A 25397-nucleotide genomic window follows, 5' to 3' on the forward strand; every position below is an offset into this window, starting at 1 on the left:
GGAAATATTGAATCTTTTGATTTAAACCAATTTCATATTTTACCCTTTTTTATTTTTAAAAAACAAATACAAATTTGTTATTTACAGACTTTTGAATGTCAACATTTATGGTTATGGAAAATGCTGTGGGGCACGACCTTGGGGCTCGTGCACCACGCACGAAGCATTTTCTGGCGGTTAGAAACCGCCAGAAACCGTAGCTTTTCTTTTTATTTTGACAGTTGTAATTTTGTGGCGGTTTTGAACCGCCAGAAATAGTAGGTTTGCTTTTTTTTTTGGCAGTTGTAATTTTGTGGGGGTTTAAAACCGCCACAAAATTACTCTCGTGCATTCTTCGTACGTGCACTCTCGTACTATATAGCATTGCTCTATGGTTATTCATGTGCCATTATCATGAAAAATAAGTTTGAATGTCAACATTTATGGTCGACGGAAATAATAAATTTTTAATTTATTAATTTATTTATTGAATTATTGACTTATTAAATTCGACCAATGAAAATTAATCAATGTGAACCAATCAGGATAAGCCATGTGGAAATTAAATAGCAAGAACCAATAAAATGCAAACATGTGGAAATTATGTAGCAATGTGGCCCACTTTGGTGGATGGGCTTTATATATTATTAAGATTAATAAATGTAGCTCGAGAAAGTTCAAAGATTCCAAATATAGTAAATGAGTAATGTAATGATGAGAAAATAAGAGAGTATGATATAAAACAAATGAAATACATTGAAATAAAATGAAAGAGAAAATAAACGTGTACACATTACTCATGCGTGTGCAACGCATATTTAAGGATTTTTTAATAATACAAAAAAAATACAAAAACAGTTGAAAAAATGGTATTCACCTCAGTGAGGTGGTTCCAACCACGTTGGAGGCTGAGGTGGCTGGTGGAGTAGAATTCACATGAGTTGTTGAGTTGAATTTGTGGGGGAATATGCGTGTTTCCAAGGAGGTTACAAGGTGGCAGGGCGACAACTTGAGTTCGCGTGGAGTGATACGATTCCCAACTTGCGAAGCACGAGGTGTCAGGGACATGATGGAGCTAGTATTTTCCATGGAATAGGGCGAATTCAAAGTTGGCGTAGCACAAGGAGGGGATAACACAACAAAGACTATTAATTGTGTTGGCTAACGCAAAGTCAGTGATGTGCTCTGCACGATGCATTAAAGATCGTATTGAATCACGCAAATCAATGAGTTCGTCTTCTTTTTTGCGAATTTAGTGTGGTTTCTGGTGGTCATGGACTCCTACCTATAAAGGGACAGCTAGAAATGCCAAAAAAATCATCATTTTCACTCTCAACTTCTCTCAAGTAAATATCGGAGGTAATATCGATCAATCCCAGTCTCAGTAATCCCGAGCTGTTGTATCTTCAAGAAAATCATATTTGAGAGTTGGTCTGGAAGGAAAAAAGAAGATAGAAATATAAAGATCAGACGATCTTGTGATTCTCGTGGATGGGGGGTTTACGACAAAATTTTTACACCATCACTAGAGGCTCATCATGTCCATCCTCCAACTTCGAAGATACGTGCAACACATGCAACCTTTGATCTCAAATTAAACCAGGCATCCATCTCAGAGTACAACACGATAGTTCCCGATCATCCCGTGTAGAGGAGGCAAAACCCAGACCGAGATGCAAGATGACATTAATATTAGTGTACTGTGGTTGAATGGTTTACAATGATTAATGTATTTGAATGTTTGAAATAAAAACTTGAATTAATAAATGAAACGTTTTACTAAAAGGTCCACTTTATTTCATACACCACATCATTATACATCACCGAGAAACATTATCACTGTAGTGTATCTGATCTCTAACTCGGTTGAGACTCCCTCTAGTCTATCCCATTTCGTATATGAGTTGAGTTGGGATGACCTTTAACACATGCTTTGGAAGGTTTTGGAACAATTTGAGGGTCAGTCCTCGGCTGAATGTTCAGGTCATTATCGATGGTCTGCCATTGTCTTTGATACACATTTAGAATACTCTCGAGCGGATAAGGAGGGTCCACATACTGATAATAGTTCATGGACTAGCTGGAGCATGTCGTGATCACGTGAGAGCAGGGGTACCTGAATTCTTGGAAGCGACCACACTCGCATGTACTCTCATCCAGCCATACACTCCATTTGTAACCATAAAAATGTGTGCGCGGGTTGAATCCTTCCTCCACTTCGAACCTTGTTCGCCCCATGTTATATGTGTGCATGATATGAGCCATGCTAGTTCCTGATTACTTTTTATGGCGTCCATCACCTTCTTATAGTATAGTTGTCGTCATCCAAATATGTTCTTGCAGTAGTGCATCTCTAAATAAAATAATCCACGAGCCGACCATATGTGCATTTAACCAGTGTTGTGATCGGCAAGTTTCTAGTGCCCTTCAACACTGTATTAACAATCTTAGACAAGTTGGTTGTCATGTGGTTAAATATACAATCATCAGTGTCGCAAGCAATACTCCATTTCTCCTTCATGATGCCATCAATCCACTCCTGGATAGCCAGGCTAGAATCTTGTAACTTTGCCAACCTTTTCTCAAAAAGATATGAACTAGGCTCGCAACTTGCACAATTTGAATAAATGATGAACAATCGCTCAATTAGAACATAACTTGTAGCTAAGTGACATTACAAAAATATCCATCATAATCAGCTCTTGTTTTAGCTTTGTGTTCTTGAACTTGTGGTTGAAGTTACTGACAATGTAGCGGATGCAATACACGTGATAAGCGTTTTGAGGCCGCCACCTGTTTCTCACATCAGTCACGACCGAATTTATGTTCGTGCTCATGTCTAATATAAGACATCTACCCTATCTCTAGGTGATTTACGTGTGTATTAGACGCAAAATCCATGACCAAGCACTCAATATTTTGCCCCTCGACTATTGCAAAAACTATCGTCAAAACATTACATTTGTCGTCTTGTGCTGTGACGATCAAAAAGGTTCCTTTCAACTTCCTTTTTGTCAAAACATAAACCAACATATGAATCATCACCTATCTGCCACGAGCCAGGCGCATCCATACTAAGAAAAAATCCGTCACTTGATCTAGGTGATCCCAATTAATATATGTATAGTGTGAACAAGAATTCCAAAAGGGGTGGTGTTCGGGACACCTGAAATAAAATGATTTAAGTCAAATACGATATATTCGACAATATAGAGATAAATTGGTTGTATATACCATGCGCTTCAGCATAAACATCCATCGGTACAGGCGACACATGGGAGGATTTGTCGTATGAGGTCCATGATTAGAGACAAAGTCACCCTCTTGATCTGTGTCAGAACAATCCCCACTGGCCCCTTCAACCATTCCTTCATCTTCGTCGTTGCCATCTTCTGAAAACATGGCATCAGCATTGTTAAGACTGTCCCAGTAAGGCAGTAATCATCATCATCCAAATTAATTGCGGTGCCCAAAGGAATGCTCTTTCGTTCAACGACATACTCCTCAATTTGTCTAACGCCCTCATCAGTCAATGTTGGTTGGGTATTCATTAGATTCGTTGAAATAGGTACTGATGAATTTCCAGCCTCATCAATTTCCACGTACAACTTCAACATTGATATGACAAACTACTAAGTAAAGGCGTCCATCAAGACTCTCAAGTCTTCATCATCACATATCTCAAGACTTGCAAATTGAATTGGATTTGATGAAGCCATAAACATGAAGGCCACCGTCAATATAGCCTAGTTACTTCGGAGATTTAATTTCTCATAAATTCTCCTCTTCAAGTTGTTGAAGGTAATATCGTGTTTTAGATGCATGGACCTCTTCTGACATTCGAACATCACACCTTCATTGCCATTGGAAGCTCTACCGTTGTAATAGACAAACACAATTATTTGATTCATCTTAAAGGTTTCAGAAGGTGCGAAAGATTCGTTTGAGGCGAGATTATGTTGGAGTCTACAGTGTGGAGATTGCAAGTTCGAAGTGTGTTTTTATCGAAGCCGAACTGTGTTTTTATACTTGGGTCCACTTAAATTAACATTAAGTCGCCTAGGTCAGCGCAAATTAATGAATTCGTCCTAGTCAAGCGAATTAATGCACGCTCACATCACGTCATTTAAAGAGAGAGAGAGAGAGAGAGTCAGCACTGAATTCACCCATTATGACATGAATTACTAGGCCATCTTCCATGTCAAATAACGCTAGTCAGAGCATTGAATTCACCCAACCTTACACGAATTAATGCAACATTGAATTCGTGTCGATCAACGCAAACTCTTGTCCCATGTCACCCCATATTAAAAAAGTTATATTTATTTTGTTCCTTATTAACTGTCTGCTTTAAAGAAAAATATTTGTTTCTATATATCTATCCATTTAGCATTTCAAGAGAGCATTAAATGACATTTTCTCAAATAGTAATATCATTGTGAGAGTAATAAATTAAAAAAGATAAAATATATTCTCAAATGGTAAAATAAAAAAAATAATTTTATAAAAATTAAAAACATTAATTGAGTTTTTTAATATGTGTGTTTCTTCTCATCCTCCCTTGACGGTTAAATAGAAACTAACTTGGTATAAAACTAACTAAATAGGAAAATATGTGATGAAATGAAATCCAAACCAAATCAAATCATATTGATGGCATAATATTCTATTAATTACAAAATAATTAAAATAAGCAATAAATCACAAATAAATCAACGTGTATCAATTCATGCATCTATATACATATTTTTAATAAGGTGTATGTGTATAAGTTGACGTTAGCGTTTGGAACTTGGCAATTGTTGCTACTTAAATTATTGATCACAGCTAGTAAAACAATAGGAAGGAAGCCATGGAAGAAGGTTCAGAGACCGGGAAGAAAACGAAGATGACGCCATTGATGGATGAGCTGAAGAAGGTTGGCAAAATAGCGGCACCAATGGTGGTGGTGACTGTGCTGCAATATCTTCTGCAAGTGGCGTCAGTGATAATGGTTGGACATCTTAGCCAGCTCTCTCTTTCAAGTGTGGCTATTGCAACCTCCCTCACCAATGTTTCTGGCTTTAGCGTTTTGGTAAGTTTTTTTCATTTTTCTCATGCCTGTTTTTCATTGTCTGAAAATTGAAGCTTCTTCTGTGAGTAGCTTCTCGGTTTCAGAACTGATTCTAAGGAAGGAGAAGCAATTCAAACATAATATAAGTGGATCTAAACATGTAATGAGTTGATAAAATGTTTATATGGCTTATTGAGTTCTTGATGTAATATTGCAGTCAGGGATGGCTGGTGGATTGGAAACTCTATGTGGCCAAGCTTTTGGAGCACAACAATATGAAAAATTTGGAACATATACCTACACTGCAGTAATATCCCTCACTATGGCTTCTGCACCAATCACTGTTCTATGGATTTTCTTGGACAAAATACTAATGTTCATAGGTCAAGACCATGAAATTTCCCATGAAGCTCAGAAATATGCCCTTTGGCTTATACCTGCTCTGTTTGCCTCAGCTATTCTGAAACCTCTAACGCGGTTTTTCCAGACTCAGAGTTTGATTTCTCCATTGATTCTAAGCTCTTTTGTGGTTTTGTGCTTTCATGTGGTGACTAGTTGGTGCCTGGTGTTTAAGTTGGGGTTCGGACATATTGGTACTGCAATTGGCTTCAGCTTGAGCACTTGGTTGAATGTGATTCTGCTTTTGTTATTTGTGAAGTGCTCCTCTGCTTGTGAGAAAACAAGGACTCCATTTTCTAAGAGGGCTTTGTCTGGTTTAGGAGAGTTCTTTCGCCTCTCTGTCCCTTCAGCAGCTATGGTTTGGTAACTATATCTTCTTATTCTCTTTCAGATTTCACCTGAAATATGTTGTTGTATAGAAAAAATGGCTTCATTGGCTTAAGATTCTTTTTGAAGATTACCAATGACACACTATCAATAGAGGTCACAAAGTGAAGGGGACTAAACATTTTAAATTTGGGTCATATGGCTATCTGATATCATCAATCTGCAATGTAAAAAATGTTACAAATATAATATAATTTGTGTGTTTGGACTTCTATCAGCAAAACTTAAAAGTACTTTCAACGGGATTTCATGTCTCACAATGGATTGAAATGAAAGTGCTTTTAGATGAATGTAACAGAAGTCCAAACACACAAGCTTGTGGGACAATTGTGCATTGTACACCCATCAAATTCAATGAGCTCTTGCATGAGTTGGCGTGTTAAAAGGTTATAAAAATAACATAGACCTTACCTTCTGTTGGGGATTGTTGTTTTTGTTATCCCCACTATTGACCTGTTTTTTGCCAGGTCTTTGTTTTCTGTCCCTGGCTTAGTCCCTAGGCCTTACCTCTTTATCAATATATTTGGATTCCCAAAAAATAAATAAATAACATAGACCTAAGACCTCATTGCTGAAGTGGACCTATTATCCACATTCCAAACTCTTATTTACTACATTTTTTAAGTCTTAAAGATTTGAAATTTTTTCAGCACAACCACCTATGGTTTTAACCAACATAGTGACTTGTTTTGCCATATATCTTTAACTGAATTTTTTTGCCTAACAGCGTCAAATGGTGGGCAAGTGAGTTGCTTGTTTTGCTGGCTGGACTTTTTTCCAATCCAGAGCTGGAGACATCAATTCTCTCTATATGGTAATGCATATATTGATTTCAGGACATTGTTTCAGAAGAAAATGGAACCATTCTAAATTTCTAATCAGTAATATCTAACCTCTTTTTTTGTATGGTGATCAGCTTGACAATCTCTACATTGCACTTCACCATACCCTACGGATTTGGGGTTGCTGCTAGGTCTGTTTCCCACTTCATCAAACTATATGGTAATTTGTGCATGTTTGGAAACCCTTCTACAATTGGTTCTGAAACCAGAATCCGTTATGAGAAAAAGCTTTCATGATTTCTTCTGAGTTTCAAAACTGATATTCGTGAAAGAGAAGCTGATCCAAACGTGCTATTTGTCCATTCATTACTATTAGCATGTGAGCATGGTCAAAAGTGACACTTTATTGTATGTGACAGCACTAGAGTTGCAAATGAATTGGGAGCTGGGAATCCAAAAGCAGCTAGAGTGGTTGTTTCTATAGCCATGTCCCTTGCATTTATAGAGGCTGTCATTGTGAGCACAGCCCTGTTTGGCTTCAGACACATCCTAGGTTATGCCTATAGCAGTGATAGGGTGGTTGTTCATTATGTGGCTGTCATGACCCCTCTGCTATGTCTCTCTGTTTTTACGGACAGCTTGCAAGCAGTTATTTCAGGTTAACTACTCTTCCTTGCTCCCTTTTGCTTGTTGCCTTGAAATATAATGTTACGTTTAAATGTATGCATTTGTTATTACAATAGTTCACTATTTGTTTGGAACTTTGGATACAAATCAAAGAGCAATTTATTGGAGCTTATTTAGGGCATTCTTTAGTAAATAAGTTCTAATAAACTTGTATACAAATGAGCTCATATCAACATCGGTAATGAATATAGGTCGTTTGGGAGAACTTATTTGATCTTATGTCATAGACCAACATGTTTGGACCAACTTGTCTATGCTCAAAGTCAATTTTAAAATTCAGAATCTACTCACAGTAGCTTCTCCCTACAATTGATTCTAGCTTTAGAATCAATTGTAGATGGATTTCCAAACATGCAATGTATGTGCTTACGCAAGTGTTTAGATAAGCTTATGCATATAATTTATGACCACCTTATAACCTATTCAGAGTGTATTTTCATAAGCTGCTTACATTAGCTTAATAATAAGCATTTAGACGTATCTATAAGGCTGAGTTTATTTAAGTTAGTTTCTCAAATTAGCATATGAATTATAGCTGTAAAGCTTAATTAAATTGTTTAATTACCTAAACACACCATAAATTTTACATAACACTCTTGTTTGGATAACCTGCTATGATCAATCCAATATTAATAATGATACATATTAATCAGGGGTTGCTAGAGGAAGTGGATGGCAACATCTTGGAGCCTATGTGAATATTGGAGCATTTTATCTGGTAGGAGTTCCTGTAGGTGTTCTACTTGGCTTTGTTGCACATTTCAGATCAAAGGGCCTTTGGATTGGAATAGTTTCAGGCTCCATTGTCCAAATAATTTTCCTCTTCCTCATCACTGCTCTTACAAACTGGAAAAAACAGGTCCACATAATTCATAAATATATTTGATAGTCTCTTCATATACCCAATACTTTTCTTTGCTCAATAGTAGAAATTAAAGTTGTTAACTAGATTTTGTATATATGCCATTTTTGCAGGCAATGATGGCAAGGGTGAGAATACTTGATATATCTTCGGAAGTAAGTGAAGAAAATCACACAACAAGGGCAGCAAATCACACAACAAGTGCCTAAAGTTAAAGAGACATGGTAGATTAGAAAATAAAAGAGTTTGGACTGGAAATGTTGATGAATTGATCATATGTCTAACCTCATTAATCAATTTGAATCCTCTATGTTTATTTCTCTCTCCATCTTTCTCCATCTGAGTTTTAGGCCTGAGAACATGTCTAAGTTTCATCTTGTTGTCTGAGTTTCGAGATTTTTTAGACCATTTGATGCAATCAACAATTCAGATGTCAGATGGAGATAAATGAAGAGGAAAATGAATGGACAGGATTCAAATTCCTTGTATTTGTTCCCTAAGATTGAAGGAGTTAAAGCCAAATGAAGCTTTATATGTAAGAAACTGACATATAAGCAAGGCATGAGATGATTTGTCCCTTCTTATATTTTGTACATGTAGAACCATTGAATTACTGTTATTGTTATATATACTCATCATATGTGTGCAAGTTACAAGTACGTAGTCTCTTCCTAACTTTAAAAACATACATTAGTTATAACTGATTAATCACTATTTGATATTGTTAAATGGATGAAAATTTTCAGTCCCATTTGCCTGTTTATCTTGTCAATTAAAAGAACATTGGTGGGTTAGATACAAATTTATAAGTGTGATATTTAATTGACATGACAACAAAATGAGATAGAAAATTGAGACAGTTAAACTGGTGAAACATAAAGTAGGTTAGGGTTCAATAAAAATGCTATATATACATATAGTGTGAAATCAACATCATAGCCGCTATCAAGGGACGGTTTATACCGTTGGTGTTAATTGTAATGGTGGAACAAATTTCACATCGTTTAGTATGATACATGAAAATAAAGGTAAACAAATTAGTTATTGAAAGAGCCCCACATTACCTAAAATGATGAAATAAGAGGGAGACCAATGCTATATGTTGGACCTAAGTACTTTATTTGTAGATGTACCTGTGAGTAACACTTTAAGGTTATATCTTATTTAGTTTAAATACTTGCTTGACAATAAAAGTATAAGTGTACTAGAGTATTGGGGTGAAATTGAGAGAATTTAATGTATTATATATATTTTTGCATAATGTTTATTCTCTAATTGTCGCGGTAGATAACGACCTCACTGTTAAAAGTTTTTCCACAATATGTTTTGATAGTGCTTATTTTCTTAAAATATACTTCTTCCAAATTGTTACACACTTAACTTGATGTAAAAAAAAGTCTTGGATCATATTGCACATTGTCCTTGTAAACGAGACTTAATTATGCTGTTTTCTCTTCCATTTAAACACAATGCATCACATAATAATTTACTGAAAAACGAACCAGAAAATCTTTCTGATTCGGTGGTTCAGTTCAGGTCATTCAGGTGAATCAAAATCTTTCTGATATTGGGAGGTGCACTGTCAAGATTCAGGACTATAACTTATACTTTTCGACTAAACACGTGGGATAGTATTACCAAGTGTAACGCACAATCTTCATTAGTTTTCAGTCACTTTCATTTTCATTTCTGCTAATTAAAGTATACTCTTTAGCAATATTTCAGGGACTAGACTAAAAAATTGATGTATTTTGAGGGATTAAAATTTAACTATTTATACAAGAAAAAACAAATCAGCGACCTTCTATGAGGTCTTTGTCTTAGCATGTGACTATCACGCATAGTTATAAAACTCGGCTCGAACCGGCCGGTTCGACCGGTTGAGTCGGGAACCGGACCCTAGACCGGTTGGAGCCGAGCATCGGATCGGCCATGCAAGCCGCCCGGTGTGAACCGGTCAACTCGGCCTGAATCAGAAACTGGATTGTATACAAGTTGTTTCATGTGCATATATCATTTGTTAGCTTATAATGTACAAGATCTTAGTTGTTTATTCTGTTTTAAACTTGTTTCTACGCTTTTTGTTGTGATTAAAGCGTAAAATCGATGTTGCTTGATGATGTTTAAAACTTATTTCAGTTATTTGTGAGTTGTGACATTTTGTTGTGGTAAAAAATTCCTTATTGCTTTTGTGTGTATGGTATTTTGTGACATTTTATTATGGTATTATGAATTTTTTGAATTTTTTTTAGTATCGACCGAGTTAAACGGTTCAACCAGTGACCCAGTGGTTGAACCATTGACCCAGTACCTCGACCGAGTCGATCACCGGTCCGAGTATCACGTACCAAATCCTTACAAGAAAATGTAGCTACTCCCCTCCAATTTTCTTTGTCTTGTTTCCTTCTTCATTTTTTTTTTATCTATTTCATTATTAATTACCACATACATTATTTATTCAATGAATCTAAAAAGCTAATTTTTGCTTATAATTAGTAGTGATAAGATGGTGTAGTACGTATCTTACTATCTTTCATATGAATTTTCTTGAATTGAGTATCATCAATATGTCAACAATTTCTCTAAGTATTAAATGCTATCGTGTAATTATTACCGGCTTATCAATTATAGACACAGTAAATTAGGGTTTGATTGATTTTTGTACATTTCAAAAATTTATTTTTGAACAAATTTAAACTTTATTTTGCAAAAGAAAAAAATAAAAAGTTCGGACAAAAATTACGGCGATAAACAGTTCGGACGAAATTTAAATTTTATTTTTCTCTTAAAACCAGTGGCTGTGCAGCCTTCATCTCCTGCTTTAATATAGATGTGGGTGGGTGCATGTGATTAACTTCAATTTGGATTTGTATTGTGATTTGTTTATTCTTTATTTAAGGGGAACATTCAGAAAGTACATTTTTCTGGTCCCTATATAATCCCTCCATTTGATATATCACACGCAGTCACAATCACATTTTTGTTTGAGGAAATTAACATTGTTAATGTTCTGCACAGAAAGTTCTAGAAAGATGGGCAAGGAGGAAGGTGCACCACTGCTAACAAAAAGTGAAGAAGAGAATCATGGGGTAGTGACACCATTAAAGAGTGCATTTTGGCTAGAGTTCAAGAAAGTAGGATCCATGGCAGCTCCAATGGTGGCTGTGACTGTATCTCAGTACCTTCTACAAGTTGTGTCACTCATGATGGTGGGGCATATTGGGATTCTAGCTTCCTTCTCTGGGGTGGCTATTGCCACCTCTTTTGCTGAAGTTACTGGCTTTGGTGTTCTGGTAAAGTCTTCTAACTTTTTTCATCTTCTCTGTTTATTTTATTATTTTAGGTTCAATGCACCAATTTTTGCTTAGTCTACTCTTCATATTTTTAATTTTAGTACAAATCATATTTTCTGCCAAATAGTGTTTGTGCACATTGTAGACTAGTGTGAGTTACAAAGATTAAGCTTCTCTTTTGTGTGTGTAATGACCATTTAACTAGTGTGACTCAGTTATTTTGATCTTTAGTTGATTCACTTTGATTTAGTAAATTTTATGGTAAAATGGGTGCAAATTATGTTTTATCTAAAACCCCATTAAGTAAATTGACATTTCATAAAGTCTTAGGATGCAGCACTGTGGAAAAAATTGAAGCTTCTTAGTCAGGAGGTGCAAGAGATCATGGGATTATAGGAGGTGGTCTAGGAGATTGTCTTCCCTGTTTAGAAGATAGGATTAGCTGATAAAAATTCCTAATTATTCTGATATCATAATTTCTGAGAAAGTATCTGCAAAATAGTTGAGTTGAAAGTCTCCATTCATTCTCCATTGCAGTGGAGCCTTAAATTAATTTACATCTGTCCTGAACTAACTCTTTCAAAAGCTTAAGTTGTTCCTGAAGACACCTGAATGGTTTTATTTTATATTTCTATCGCTCTCCCTTATGCCAGAGCGTAGTGAATTTTAAGCGTGCACAGTGCACTGGCAGCACTGCACATACCCACTTACCTTAAGCTGAAATCAATTTTATTAGAATAATGGGAAAACAACGATTGAACTCTAGACTATTTGGTCAAGCTTTGATGTCATGTCATGAAACAGTTGTCCCAAAAACTTCTATGATTCTAAATAATGTCCTCCATATGTTCTTGATGACTAACTAGATTTTAAAATTTCTTGCAGCTCGGAATGGCTGGTGCATTGGAAACTTTATGTGGCCAAACCTATGGTGCTGAGGATTTCAGAAAGATTGGGAACTACACTTGCTGTGCAATTTGCACGCTGACTTTGGTTTGTGTCCCCATAACTCTCATATGGATATTCACAGATAAAATACTCTTGCTGTTTGGTCAAGAACCTGAAATTTCTCATGCAGCTCGGGAATACTGCATGTGCCTGATCCCTGCACTCTATGGCTACGCCGTTCTTCAATCTCTGATTCGCTACTTCCAGACTCAGAGTATGATCTTTCCCATGGTTTTCAGCTCAATTGCGGTTCTGTGTTTGCATGTACCTATATGTTGGGGTCTGGTGTTTAAATTGGGAATGGGACATGTTGGAGCAGCATTTGCAATTGCAATTTCATATTGGTTGAATGTCATTGGGCTTGGACTTTATATGAACTATTCTCCAGCATGTGAGAAAACCAAGATTGTGTTTTCTAGTAGTGCTTTACTTAGCATTGCTGAGTTCTTCCGATTTGCTATCCCTTCTGGACTAATGTTTTGGTAATCATATATGACATAACTTTGCATCTCCCATTACATAAATATTCTGTCAGTTTATAGCTTGCTTGCATCAACTCTTTTTTCCTCATAATCAATTCTGGAGTCTAGAAGCTTCTCCCTAACTTTAGAAACCAATTATTGAAGGATTTCCAAACATCCACTTAGTCTTCTCTTTTTTTCTTCTAATTGATTTTCTTATGACTTACTTCAATGTTCATAGTTTTGAATGGTGGTCATTTGAGCTACTTACATTACTTGCTGGGCTCTTACCTAATCCACAACTCGAAACCTCAATTCTTTCTGTCTGGTGAGTGGAATCAATTTCCTTATCAATTGTTGAAACAATTCATGATAGTTGGTGTTTACTTATCTCAAAAAATTTCAGCCTTAACACAACTACATTGCACTACTTCATTCCTTACGCAATTGGAGCTTCTGCAAGGTTTGTTCCAACTCTATTTGTTCATTTTCATAATCTTGTACCATGATACTGGATTTGGATTCTCTCCAATGACATGACCATTGAAGAAAGGTTATGTCCATGGAGAGTCTCCATTCGCCCATGATACTGCACATCCATCTGCGGATAGACCATGATCCTGTGAATTTTTTTTGCAGTACTCGGGTTTCGAATGAATTAGGAGCAGAAAGTCCAAAGGCAGCTCAAGGTGCTATATATATTGTTGTCATTCTTGGAGTTGCTGAAGCAGTTATTGTCAGCATGTTGTTTTATTGTTGTAGGCATATATTAGGCTATGCTTACAGCGCTGACAAGGAAGTTGTAGATTATGTTGCAGACATGGTTCCTTTTCTTTGTGTGTCTGTTACTGCAGATAGTCTAATAGGAGTTCTTTCTGGTGAGTTTCTTTCGGATGTTCTTTTTCTAACATAAACTACACCACCAGCATCTTCAATGGAGCACAAATGTGACCAAAGAAAAGTGGAGTTGTATGTGCAGGTATTGCAAGAGGGGGAGGATTTCAGAAAACTGGAGCTTATGTGAACCTTGGAGCCTATTATCTCGTAGGTATCCCTATAGCATTGGTATTGGGTTTTGTCTTACATCTTAATGCCAAGGGACTCTGGATAGGAGTTCTAACAGGATCTATTCTACAAGCAATTATACTGGCTGTTGTAACAGTGGTAACTGATTGGGAGAAAGAGGTTGGTTTTTAGTTTATTATTATGTAACTTCTCCATTGGTCATAATTGCTTTATAGCATGTTTGGTTTCACAATTTGCACAGAATTAAAAGCCATGTTTACGCATAAACTAATAGTTGTTGAAAAGTCTTACATTAACTAGAAATATGGCCAAATAAGTGCTTATAAAAAGTAGAACAGTTCTCATCTCTAAGCTGGTTTTTTGAGGTAGAGTTAGACCTAACCAAAATTCTAAAATGGTATCTGAATCCATCCTAGATCATATGTTCCTTTTGGCAAAATTTCATGCTCCAGATGTCTGGTTCTAGTTGTGAGGGGTGTGTTCAGATGTCTCACATTAACTAGAGGGTAGAGATATATATGACCAAACAAGTGTTTATAGAGGGTAGAGAAATCCTCACCTCTAGTCTAACTTTTGTGGTAGAGTTAGGCCTAACCCAAATTCTAAGAACAACATGTTTGGATAAGCTTCTTTTTCTCGAGAACCGATTCTGAAACCTAAAAACTTTTAATAAAAGCTTCTCTCTAGATTGATTCTCGCTTGGAAATCAATTGCAGAAGTATTTCCGAACATGTACTAAGACTTGTAGCTTCTAAAGCATTTCACGGTGGAACCAAACATGCTATTTGTCATTTTTTCCCAACAAATTTTAAACTTTTTTTTGTTTCCTTTGTTTGCCCAATGCAATGGATGCAAGTAAGAGAAATAGGAGCTCTAATCCAATTGGTTTTATTTTGTGGTTATTGCAGGCATGGAAAGCAAGGGAGAGAATACTTGAAAAGTCAATTAAAGCCCATGATGGATTATTATGAATTTAAGAAACCTAGTAGGAGAATAATAGAAAGAGTGAAGCAAAAGGAAAGTGCTGGCAATTTGTTGTCAGTATTTTATTCAATCTCAAAGGCTGGTTTTCCAATCAATTATTATACTTGCAACTTATTACTCTCTAAAATATACCACACATTTTAGATGAGCCTAATCTTGGTTAGAACTTAGAAAGTGTGTTTGTATGCTGATTTGAGAACCTTAATCATGTTAGTTGATAAAAACAACTGGATTTGTACCCATGGTGTAAATGAAGGTCTTTGATCCTTTAGAGTGAACCACGTTCATATTACTTTGAACATTTTGCAAATATGTACTAATTCAATATGCATGTTTATTTCATACCAATGCCTATTTAGAGCTTGTTTGTTTTACCATATCAATTTATAGTTAGTTGTATTGATGTGTTTAAATTAAGAGTTATTATATATAGAAAGGTTCTTTTGGACACACATTAGCGGTGGTTTTTAACCATCACATAAGATTGCGGAGGTTAAAAGTTGATGTTAATGTATGTGTCAAAAAGGTGTCACCCCTAACTTGTATGTACAAAAATAATTTTTGTAAAATTAATTGGGTAAAAATGTTTTTCGTGCGGTGCAGAGCGAATGAAGTGACAAACGATGTTACTTGGCAGCGCCTGAAACCGTCTCCTTCTCGCATGGCCAAGGAGAACACGTAGCCTCATCCCTGAAACGCAGAGCAAAGTCGTGACACATAACATAGAGGAAAACAACAGTGGTCTGAAGCGCATGACGACCGACAAGGAGCAACAGCCGAGAAAGAGTGGCGGCGAGACAAAGAACGATTGCGGTGGTGGCGAAACACGGCAACTGACGCAGGAAAATGAAAACCTAGCAGAGCGGTTTTTCCACGTTCGTGAATAATGAACATGTTTCTTGTCAACTTAATAAGTAAATTTCTATCAACTTATATTTATTGAAAATGGTTATTATCAAGTTATTTTAATATTTAAAATATGATTCAAAATGATCACTCTTTGTTGTTCTCTTGGCCTCAAAATGTGATATCTCGAGTGAAGAATGAGAAAATCATAGCATTGACACTGAATTCATAAACTTACCGGAGTAAGAGGTAATATTTGTATTGATAGAATACTAAAAACTTTCTTGCGTGTCAAAAATTACAGAGGCTTGAAAACTGAAATGTCATATCTTTAACTCGCAGTCTTGGGGCATTTTGCAAAAGCGGTGGGTTAGAAATGATCTTATGAGGTTGAGGTCTTGACTATCGTACAAGTTTTATTTTTTACAGGTTTATATTCATAATGTGACTTTTGAGATTTTCTTTTGCCGTAAGATGCAGGATGGTAATGGGTAGGGTCAGGGTAGGGTACTATAGTATCCATTCCCATACCTGCATTTTAAAAAATTACCCATACTCATCTCGTATCCGCGTGGATAACAACTTGAATGTCCGTCCCGTACCCTTTGGATACCTATATGTCTTTACTCGTGTCCATTACCCGCAATTTAGCTAGCCAAAATGCATTTTTCACTATTTTTGTTAATAGAAAACAAAAATACAACTAGCTTTTTAAATAAAAATACAAAAGATTATCCAAATACTTAACAAATAAAATCATTCAATTAAGCATAGTTTTTTAGAAGGAATAAGCGAGAAAGATATAGCTTTAAATTTATAATATAGTCCTAAGTTGTAGGTTATTAACTTACTAATTTTAAAAATAAGTGGGAGTAAATTAAACATGATTATGAGTACCTTAAATACTCACCTATTTTTTTTTTTTAAATAGAGTAAGTTTGAAAGCTATAGCTTAAGTTAATTTGTTCATATATTATCAAATAATAATATTATGTGTCTGCAGGTATGAGGTGGGTTGGGTACTATAATACCCATGCCCGCACCCATACCCACTACTTTTTGTGGGTAAACTACCCATATCCAACCCCATACTCATCTAGCGAATTTTTACTCTACTCATAGTGGGTATTTTTTGCGGGTACTCTATGGGTCCGAGACTCATTGTCATCCCTAGTAACGGTTGCGAAGTTGTAAAATGAGCTCGATATGATTGATTACTTGTTGAAGACTGTGTGTTATTTGAGAGTGTTCTAGATCCAGGTCTAATATAGAGAAGAGACCTTAATCCAAAACCCTAGCAGACATAGCAAAGACAAAATAAATGTGTAATATAATAATGAAAATAGAACCATTTTACAATGAATGACCTCCCATTTTATTATGAGACGGTTTAAAATCATAATGCTATTCTAATTGGGCTCTTGGGCCTCGCAAATCCTCAGCCCAAAGAGTTGGTCGCCCATAGGAAGCCTCGCCTAGTCGTCATATAGTCCCGCCAAGCTCTAACTCTTGACGGGTCCTATCATGGGCAGGTCCCGCCCAGTCCAATAATGGACAATGATTTATGTTACGAAATGGCTTTTGACGAACCGCAAGGACGGTTTTACGCCGTTGATTTGTTATTGATTTCCTCTTATTTTAAATTAGTATTGAATCTGTGTTATGCATAGCTAGAATACGAATGACACAAATTTATAATATATAGATGAATTGAACAAATGTACGTCATAAAAAAATTAAGTTAAATCAATTCCTAGTAAAAAAATCTTTGTATCTTTGATCATCAATTACAAGAATTTTTAACTCTTGTTTGCTTATTCTTGAAAGCGCTACATACAATTAACCATAAGTAAATTAAATTTCAAGAATTTAAATAAATATTAATAAATATATATATAATCAAATTATGTAGTCAAATACTTTCAAAAAAAAATTTATGTAGTCAAATCTTTGAAAAAAAAGTTATGTACTCAAATCTTGTTAAATTAAAATAATTAAGGTATTTGTCTTCCTCTTGAAATAACTAATACCACGAATTAAGTAAGGAAGGTGCTTAATTCAAAGGTTGACTTTTTTTGTGTTTCTAAAATAGAGACTTGAATTTTTTTGAAAAATTACCAACCTAATATATTTTTTCCACTACGATTTCACATTAAGATGAAATAGATATATTTACTTTGAAAAAATAAATAGATATTTTTTTCCAATACAATTTCCAATAAATAGATTTTTCCAACCTTCTATCTATCTATTTATGAAGAAATAGATAGATAAACTGTGATTAATTTTAAATAGTAAATAGCTCGTCCAGTGCACAAATGTTTTTAAAATTGTAATAAATCTTATAACTTTTACTACTGTTTTGTTATACTTTTTAATATATTTTTATTTTTTAGTGTAAAAAATATGCTTAACTCTTGATTTAAAATTTTGAAAATATCTCACTACAACACCGACACTAGTAGAATAATGTATTTTACATATTTAGCGTTTGATCCAACTTTTTTTAAGCTTTAAAGCTACTTTAAAGTTAAAGATAAAAATAAGAGCTCTAATAAAAAATAAAAGTTGTTTGTCAGTTTTAATTTTCTCATAGCTTAAAAGTGTAAGTGTCTTTTAAGTGAAAATGTGTTTTGGTAAAATATTTTAAAAAATAATAATTTTCATATGTTATGAATAGCCACAAAAGTGAAAACCTGACATACTCAAAATTGTGATATAGCCTCCTCTCATCTTTTTACAATTTATCTTTATTCCTATTAGTTGTGAATTGTGATATAGATTATACCTTTGTGGCCAGGGACATCACTACCGTATCCCGAGCCAGATTAGTCACGTGGGGCTCTTTTCCCTGTAGAGACTGGTGGCCAAAGGACAAAAAAAAAAGAGCTTCCACCTCTGCAAAATTCATTTGTATTTTGTGATCTTGCATATCTTTGAAAATTATTTTCTTTGGCTTCCTTCCGTCATCTTGTTCAAATTTGTCTTCTTGCATTTTTGAGTATCATTTCAAAACCTGGTGAATTTTGTTTTTATACCAACAAGGGTGTTGACATCCTTAATACATAATAGAGAGAAGAAAGGGATTGTTTGAATCCTACATTGGTTAGAGATGTGGTCAATTAAGTGTTTATAAATGGTAGTCAAACATCTACTCTTAAGCTAATTTTTTTAGTTGAGTTAGACCTACCTAATTCTAATAAGAGTTGAGGTTTGCACTACCATTTCTAAGTGCTTGATTGACCACAGGTTTGCACTACCATTTCAAAATTGTGTTTGGCCCACATTTGACTTAAAAGTAATTTAAAAGTTCAAAAAAAAGCTGGGTCAAACACTAAACCATTCAAATAGAATAATTTGATTTTTCATTTTTTTAATTAATCACAATTTAATTCCATGTTGGTGGAATTATGTATTTTACATTGTCAAAAGATTGTTGAAGCCCTTCGGGGTGATCGCTATCATTTTCATGAGCTTGCTACTGAGCTTTTGGTGATTCATGATTTGCTTCAGCGGGATTGAAGTGTTCATCTTGTTCATGTGCCCATGATTGCAAATGATGTATCAGACTGTCTGGGTTAGGTTCGGATCGCCAGTGTGCTTATCTTTGCCTGGAGGATCCTCCTCCTGAGTTTAATCTCATCCTGACTACGGATTTGTTAGCCTTGGAACTTTCTTTTTCTGTTTTTAAGCTTTTGATGTACAAAAAAAATACTAAGCATTCAAATAGAATAATTTAATTTTTTAATTAATTACAATTTAATTTATGATTTAAAAAAATAAAGATAATATTAAAGACATTAAAAATTTACTTGAGTTTAAAAAATAGATGATAGAATAATTTAATTTTTAATTATTTATAAATACACAATTTAATTCATAATTTCAAAAGATTTAAAATCATATCAAAGATATTCTAAAATAATTTTCAATATATAAAGCTTCGTCAAAATTCATATCAATGGCATCGGAAGTTATTATGCTTTTTTCTTTGTTAATCTGCATTAAATTAAAAAAAAAACTTCATATTTGGATGAAATTCTGAAACCCCGGTTTAAGAATTGGACAGTGTTTGAGAATTGGACTGAAATTAAGAAATCCAATATTTGAGAGAAGCCTGATATAGAGCCTTAATTTTTTTTTTTTTTGTTACGGGAGAAAAAAAAATATAGAATCTTATTTGAACAAATACAAGGTTGTTATAATATGATAATATAATAACATCCATGGTGCTACATTTTCCCGGATGCTAAATCATGAATGAGAGAAAAAAAAATGTGAAATCGAAAATAAAGGGATTTGGGAGAATGAATGATATCCACATATGCTATGTGAATATAAGAGTAATATCAATTGATAAGAGTTAGGAAACATAAAAGTTGAGTGAGATGAAAAGTCCAGGGTTCGAATCATCTAAAAAGACTAATTTATTGACATTATTAAAAACTAATATTTGCCTATAAAAAAATCCACATATACTCTATCAAGAATTAAAAAAGAGAGTAAAATTTTTTTTTGAGAAAATTGAGGGATTTGGGAGACGTTTGAGGGATTTGAATGCTCTACCATGAATTTGTAAAGAGAAAAAATTGAGAAGATTAAGGCATTGGGGAGAAGATTGAGGGAATTAAAAGCATTAAAATCATTTACAGGAGGGAGGGAAAAATAAAGTATTTTTTTGAAAAATTGATGAGGTGACTTTCCAGACGATTAGATATTGTGATTTGTTTAGTGTTTAGGAAACATTCAGGAAGTACGTTTTTCATTTTTTCCCCTATATATGCCCTCCCTTGATATCACACAATTACATTTTGTTCGAGCTACACAGAAAAATGGGCAACGAGGAAGGTGCACCACTGCTAACAAAGAGTGAAGAAGAGAATGATGGGGTGGTGGCACCATTAAAGGGTGCATTTTGGCTAGAGTTCAAGAAAGTAGGATCCATGGCAGCTCCAATGGTGGCTGTGACAGTTTCTCAGTACCTTCTGCAAGTTGTGTCACTCATGATGGTGGGACATCTTGGGATTCTAGCCTCCTTCTCTGGGGTGGCTATTGCCACCTCTTTTGCTGAAGTTACTGGCTTTGGTGTTCTGGTAAATTTCTAACTTTTATCATCTTTGTTTTTTTTAGGTTCAATGCACCCATTTTTGCTTGGTCTACCCTTCATATTTGTTAATTTTAGTACAAATCATATTTTCTGCCAAATAGTGTTTTCGCACATAGTAGACTAGTGTTTTGACTCAGTTATTTTGATCTTTAGTTGGTTCACTTTGATTTAGCAAATTTTATGGTAAAATGGGTGCAAATTATGTTTTATCTAAAAACTCATTAAGTAAATTGACATTTCATATTCATAGTCTTAGGATGCAGAACTTTGGAAAAAATTGAAGCTTCTTAGTTAGCTGATAAAAATTCCTAATTATTTTGATATCAAAGTTTCTGAGGAAGTATCTGCAAAATAATTGAGTTGAAAGTCTCCATTCATTCTCCATTGTAGGGGAGCCTTAAATTAATTTTCACCTATCTTAAGTTGTTCCTGAAGTAACTCTTCCAAAATCTTAAGTTGTTCCTGAAGACACCTGAGTGATTTTATTTTATATTTCTATCACACTCCCTCATGCTAGTGCCTAATGAGTTTGAAGCGTGCAGACCCGGTTACCTTAAGATGAAATACTTTTTATTAGAATAATGGGAAAACAATGATCGGGCTCTAGACTATTTGGTCATAGAGGCTCTGATGTCATGTCATGAAACAGTTGTCCCAAAAACTTCTATGATTCTAAATAATGTCCTCCATATGTTCTTGATGACTAACTAGATTTTAAAATTTCTTGCAGCTCGGAATGGCTGGTGCATTGGAAACTTTATGTGGCCAAACCTATGGTGCTGAGGATTTCAGAAAGATTGGGAACTACACTTGCTGTGCAATTTGCACGCTGACTTTGGTTTGTGTCCCCATAACTCTCATATGGATATTCACAGATAAAATACTCTTGCTGTTTGGTCAAGAACCTGAAATTTCTCATGCAGCTCGGGAATACTGCATGTGCCTGATCCCTGCACTCTATGGCTACGCCGTTCTTCAATCTCTGATTCGCTACTTCCAGACTCAGAGTATGATCTTTCCCATGGTTTTCAGCTCAATTGCGGTTCTGTGTTTGCATGTACCTATATGTTGGGGACTGGTGTTTAAATTGGGAATGGGACATGTTGGAGCAGCATTTGCCATTGCAATTTCATATTGGTTGAATGTCATTTGGCTTGGACTTTATATGAATTATTCTCCAGCTTGTGAGAAAACCAAGTTTGTGTTTTCGATTTGTGCTTTACGTAACGGCATTGCAGAGTTCTTCTGGTTTGCTATCCCTTCTGGACTAATGTTTTGGTAATAATTATATGACATAACTTTGCATCTCCTAGAAGATAAATACACAATGGTTCTCCTAGCTTAGTCTTCTCTTTTCTTCTTCTAATTGATTTTCTTATGACTTACCTCAATGTTCATAGTTTTGAATGGTGGTCATTTGAGCTACTCACATTACTTGCTGGGCTCTTACCTTATCCCCAACTTGAAACCTCAATTCTTTCAATCTGGTGAGTGGAATCAATTTCTTATCAATCATTGAAATAACTCATGAAAGGTGGTGCTTACTTATCTCAAACTTTTTCAGCCTTAACACAACTACATTGCACTACTTCATTCCTTACGCAATTGGAGCTTCTGCAAGGTTTTCCTTTTCATAACTTTGTACCATGATACTGAGTTTGGATTCTCTCGAGAGGCATCATGACCACTGGAGATAGATCACAGCCATCCAAAATAAGTTAAAAAAACATTTTGATTGGCTGACATTTCTCTGGTAGTCATGCAAATGGAGAGGATCCATGTCCCTGTGATACTACAAATCCATCTTCTGACACAACATGATCCTGTGAATTTGATTTGCAGTACTCGAGTTTCGAATGAATTGGGAGCAGGGAATCCAAGGGCAGCTCAAGGTTCTGTTAATGTTGTTGTGATTCTTGGAGTTGCTGATGCAGTTATTGTCAGCATTTTGTTTGTTTGTTGTAGGCATATATTAGGCTATGCTTACAGCAATGACAAGGAAGTTGCAGATTATGTTGCAGACATGGTTCCCTTTCTTTGTGTGTCTGTTAGTGTAGATAGTCTAATAGGAGTTTTTTCTGGTGAGTTTCTTTTTGATGTTCTTTTTCTAACATAAACTACACCACCAACATCTTCAATGGAGCACAAAATGTGACCAATGAAAAGTGGATTTGTATATATGTGCAGGTATTGCAAGAGGGGGAGGATTTCAGAAAACTGGAGCTTATGTGAACCTTGGAGCCTATTATCTCGTAGGTATCCCTATAGCATTGGTATTGGGTTTTGTCTTACATCTTAATGCCAAGGGACTCTGGATAGGAATTCTAACAGGATCTATTCTACAAGCAATTATACTGGCTGTTGTAACAGTGGTAACTGATTGGGAGAAAGAGGTTGGTTTTTGAGTTTATTATTATGTAACTTCTCCATTGGTCATAATTGCTTTATAGCATGTTTGGTTTCACAATTTGCACAGAATTATAGCCATGTTTACGCATAAACTAATAGTTGTTGAAAAGTCTTACATTAACTAGAAATACGGTCAAATAAGTGCTTATAAAAGGTAGAACAATTCTCACCTCTAAGCTGGTTTTATGAGGTAAAGTTAGACCTAACCAAAATTCTAAAATGGTATCTGAGTCCATCCTAGATCAGATGTTCCTTTTGGCAAAATTTCATGCTCCAGATGTCTGGTCCTAGTTGTGAGGGGTGTGTTCAGAAGTCTCACATTGACTAGAGATATGACCAAACAAGTGTTTATAGATGGTAGAGAAATCCTCACTTCTAGTTTAACTTTTGTGGTAGAGTTAGACCTCACCCAAATTCTAAGATAACATGTTTGGATAAGCTTCTTTTTCTCGAGAACCAATTCTGAAACCGAAAAACTTTTAAGCTTCTCTCTAGAATTGATTCTGCCTTTAAACTCAATTGTAGATGTATATCCAAATATGTACTAAAACTTTTAGCTTCTAAAACATTTCACGGTGGAAACAAACATGCTATTTGTCATTTTGTCCCAACTAGTTTTAAACCTTTTTTTTCCCAATGCAATGGATGTATGTAAGAGAAATAGGGGCTCTAATCTAATTGGTTTTATTTTTTGGTTATTGCAGGGATGGAAAGCAAGGGAGAGAATACTTGAAAAGTCAGTTAAAGCCCATGATGGATTATTACGAATTTAAGAAACCTAGTAGACAATAGAAAGAGTGGAAGCAAAAGGAAAGTGCTGGCAATTTGTTGTCAGTATTTTATTCAAACTCAAAGACTGGTTTTCCTATCAATTATTATAACTTCTAATTTATAACTCTCTAAAATATACCACACATTTTAGGTGAGCCTAATCTTGTTAGAAAGTGTGTTTGTATGCTGATTTGAGAGCCTTAATTATGTTAGTAGATAAAAACAACTGGAATTGTACCCATGGTGTAATTGAAGGTCTTTAATCCTTTAGAGTGAACCACGTTCATGTTACTTAACATTTTGAAAATATGTACTAATTCAATATGCATGTTTATTTCATACCAATGCTTATTTAGAGCTTGTTTGCTTTACCATATCAACTACAGTTAATTGTATTGATGTGTTAAAATTAAGACAGAAGGACTACATCTTTCTAATACATATTAGCGATAGTTTTTAATCTTCACATAAGTTTGCGGAGATTAAAAGTTATTGCTAATGTATGTGTTGGAAAGGTGTCACACCTAACTTTGTATGTACACAAAATTTTTTTTTGTAAAATTAATTGGATAAATATGTTTTTCGTTCTTGCAAATATGGTAATGTTTAGTTTTATCTATTGCCAGAGCAAATGTGCAATGGCATCTCTACCATTAGGAAAAAGTTTAGTTTGGTCGTCTAAATTTGAATGGTCACGTGTTTGGTGAACACTTATATTGCATTCTCACATCATTTCCCACGTCATGTGGAATATGATGCGACATGTGACGTGATGGTGTCGTGTTAGATAAAAGACTAAAACTAAACATTCCTAATTTTAGAGGAACTAAAAACTTAGCATGTTGTTAAAAACTCCCCCACCCCAAATCCCATCACCCGATCATGTAATAATTTCCCATAATACCTTCGGTTAAATTGTTTTCTTGATCCAAAATATGTAACCCATTTTTGTTTTAACATATTAGAAATAAGAATCTTTTTTTTAAATGTAGAAATAAGAATCTGGTAGTGTTAATATCAGAATAACTTAAATTGAGTTTCCGGTACACCTTTTACATGTTATACTCCGTAAACTTAAATTTTCAACATTGGAGACAAATAGCTCTTTGGAATTTCCAAAATACAGTATCGTGAATTAAGCTTTCCAATTTTATAATTTGGCATGTAGTGTCTTGATGTAACTGCCTATATCACTATTTTTTATAAGCAAACAATGTATTAAAAGGGAGTATAAGAGGTACTTTAATCCTCAATACAGTGGAATGGTACTAAATTCATACCGGCATCCGCATCGTGTCATCCCACTAATTATACTCCATATGTCCGTTCCTAAATATAAGACTTATTCCAAAAAATTGCGCTTATTAAGAAAGCACTTAATGTAACTAATTAGTGTAATGATT

At 34.9% G+C, this 25397-nt stretch overlaps 3 protein-coding genes across 4 annotated transcripts; all 3 read left to right on the plus strand.

Moving 5' to 3' along the window:
* Positions 1-4770: 4770 nt before the first annotated feature.
* On the plus strand, positions 4771-8799 carry LOC130732391 (protein DETOXIFICATION 14-like). The gene is made up of 7 exons (XM_057584447.1): positions 4771-5053; positions 5250-5794; positions 6546-6632; positions 6735-6791; positions 7020-7258; positions 7941-8146; positions 8263-8799. Exons 1-7 carry the CDS (start codon positions 4832-4834, stop codon positions 8356-8358), a joined length of 1452 nt encoding a protein of 483 aa, XP_057440430.1. The 5' UTR covers positions 4771-4831; the 3' UTR covers positions 8359-8799.
* Positions 8800-11080: 2281 nt separating this feature from the next.
* Positions 11081-15188, plus strand: LOC130728930 (protein DETOXIFICATION 9-like). Of its 2 annotated transcripts, XM_057580514.1 has the most exons (8): positions 11081-11442; positions 12328-12872; positions 13093-13179; positions 13258-13314; positions 13491-13540; positions 13670-13729; positions 13831-14036; positions 14786-15188. In XM_057580514.1, the coding sequence occupies exons 1-8, from the start codon at positions 11155-11157 to the stop codon at positions 14846-14848; spliced, it is 1356 nt and encodes a 451-aa protein (XP_057436497.1). In that variant the 5' UTR covers positions 11081-11154; the 3' UTR covers positions 14849-15188. The 2 variants fall into 2 exon arrangements, with proteins under 2 accessions (XP_057436497.1, XP_057436496.1); XM_057580513.1 differs by having other exon boundaries at positions 11084-11442; positions 13491-13729.
* Positions 15189-20437: 5249 nt separating this feature from the next.
* LOC130732392 (protein DETOXIFICATION 9-like) lies at positions 20438-24297 on the plus strand. Its single transcript, XM_057584448.1, has 7 exons — positions 20438-20800; positions 21545-22092; positions 22215-22301; positions 22379-22435; positions 22657-22895; positions 23002-23207; positions 23928-24297. Exons 1-7 carry the CDS (start codon positions 20540-20542, stop codon positions 23994-23996), a joined length of 1467 nt encoding a protein of 488 aa, XP_057440431.1. The 5' UTR covers positions 20438-20539; the 3' UTR covers positions 23997-24297.
* Positions 24298-25397: the final 1100 nt, after the last annotated feature.

The sequence above is a fragment of the Lotus japonicus genome, chromosome 1 (assembly GCF_012489685.1).
Source record: "Lotus japonicus ecotype B-129 chromosome 1, LjGifu_v1.2".
Classification (NCBI taxonomy): domain Eukaryota; kingdom Viridiplantae; phylum Streptophyta; class Magnoliopsida; order Fabales; family Fabaceae; genus Lotus; species Lotus japonicus.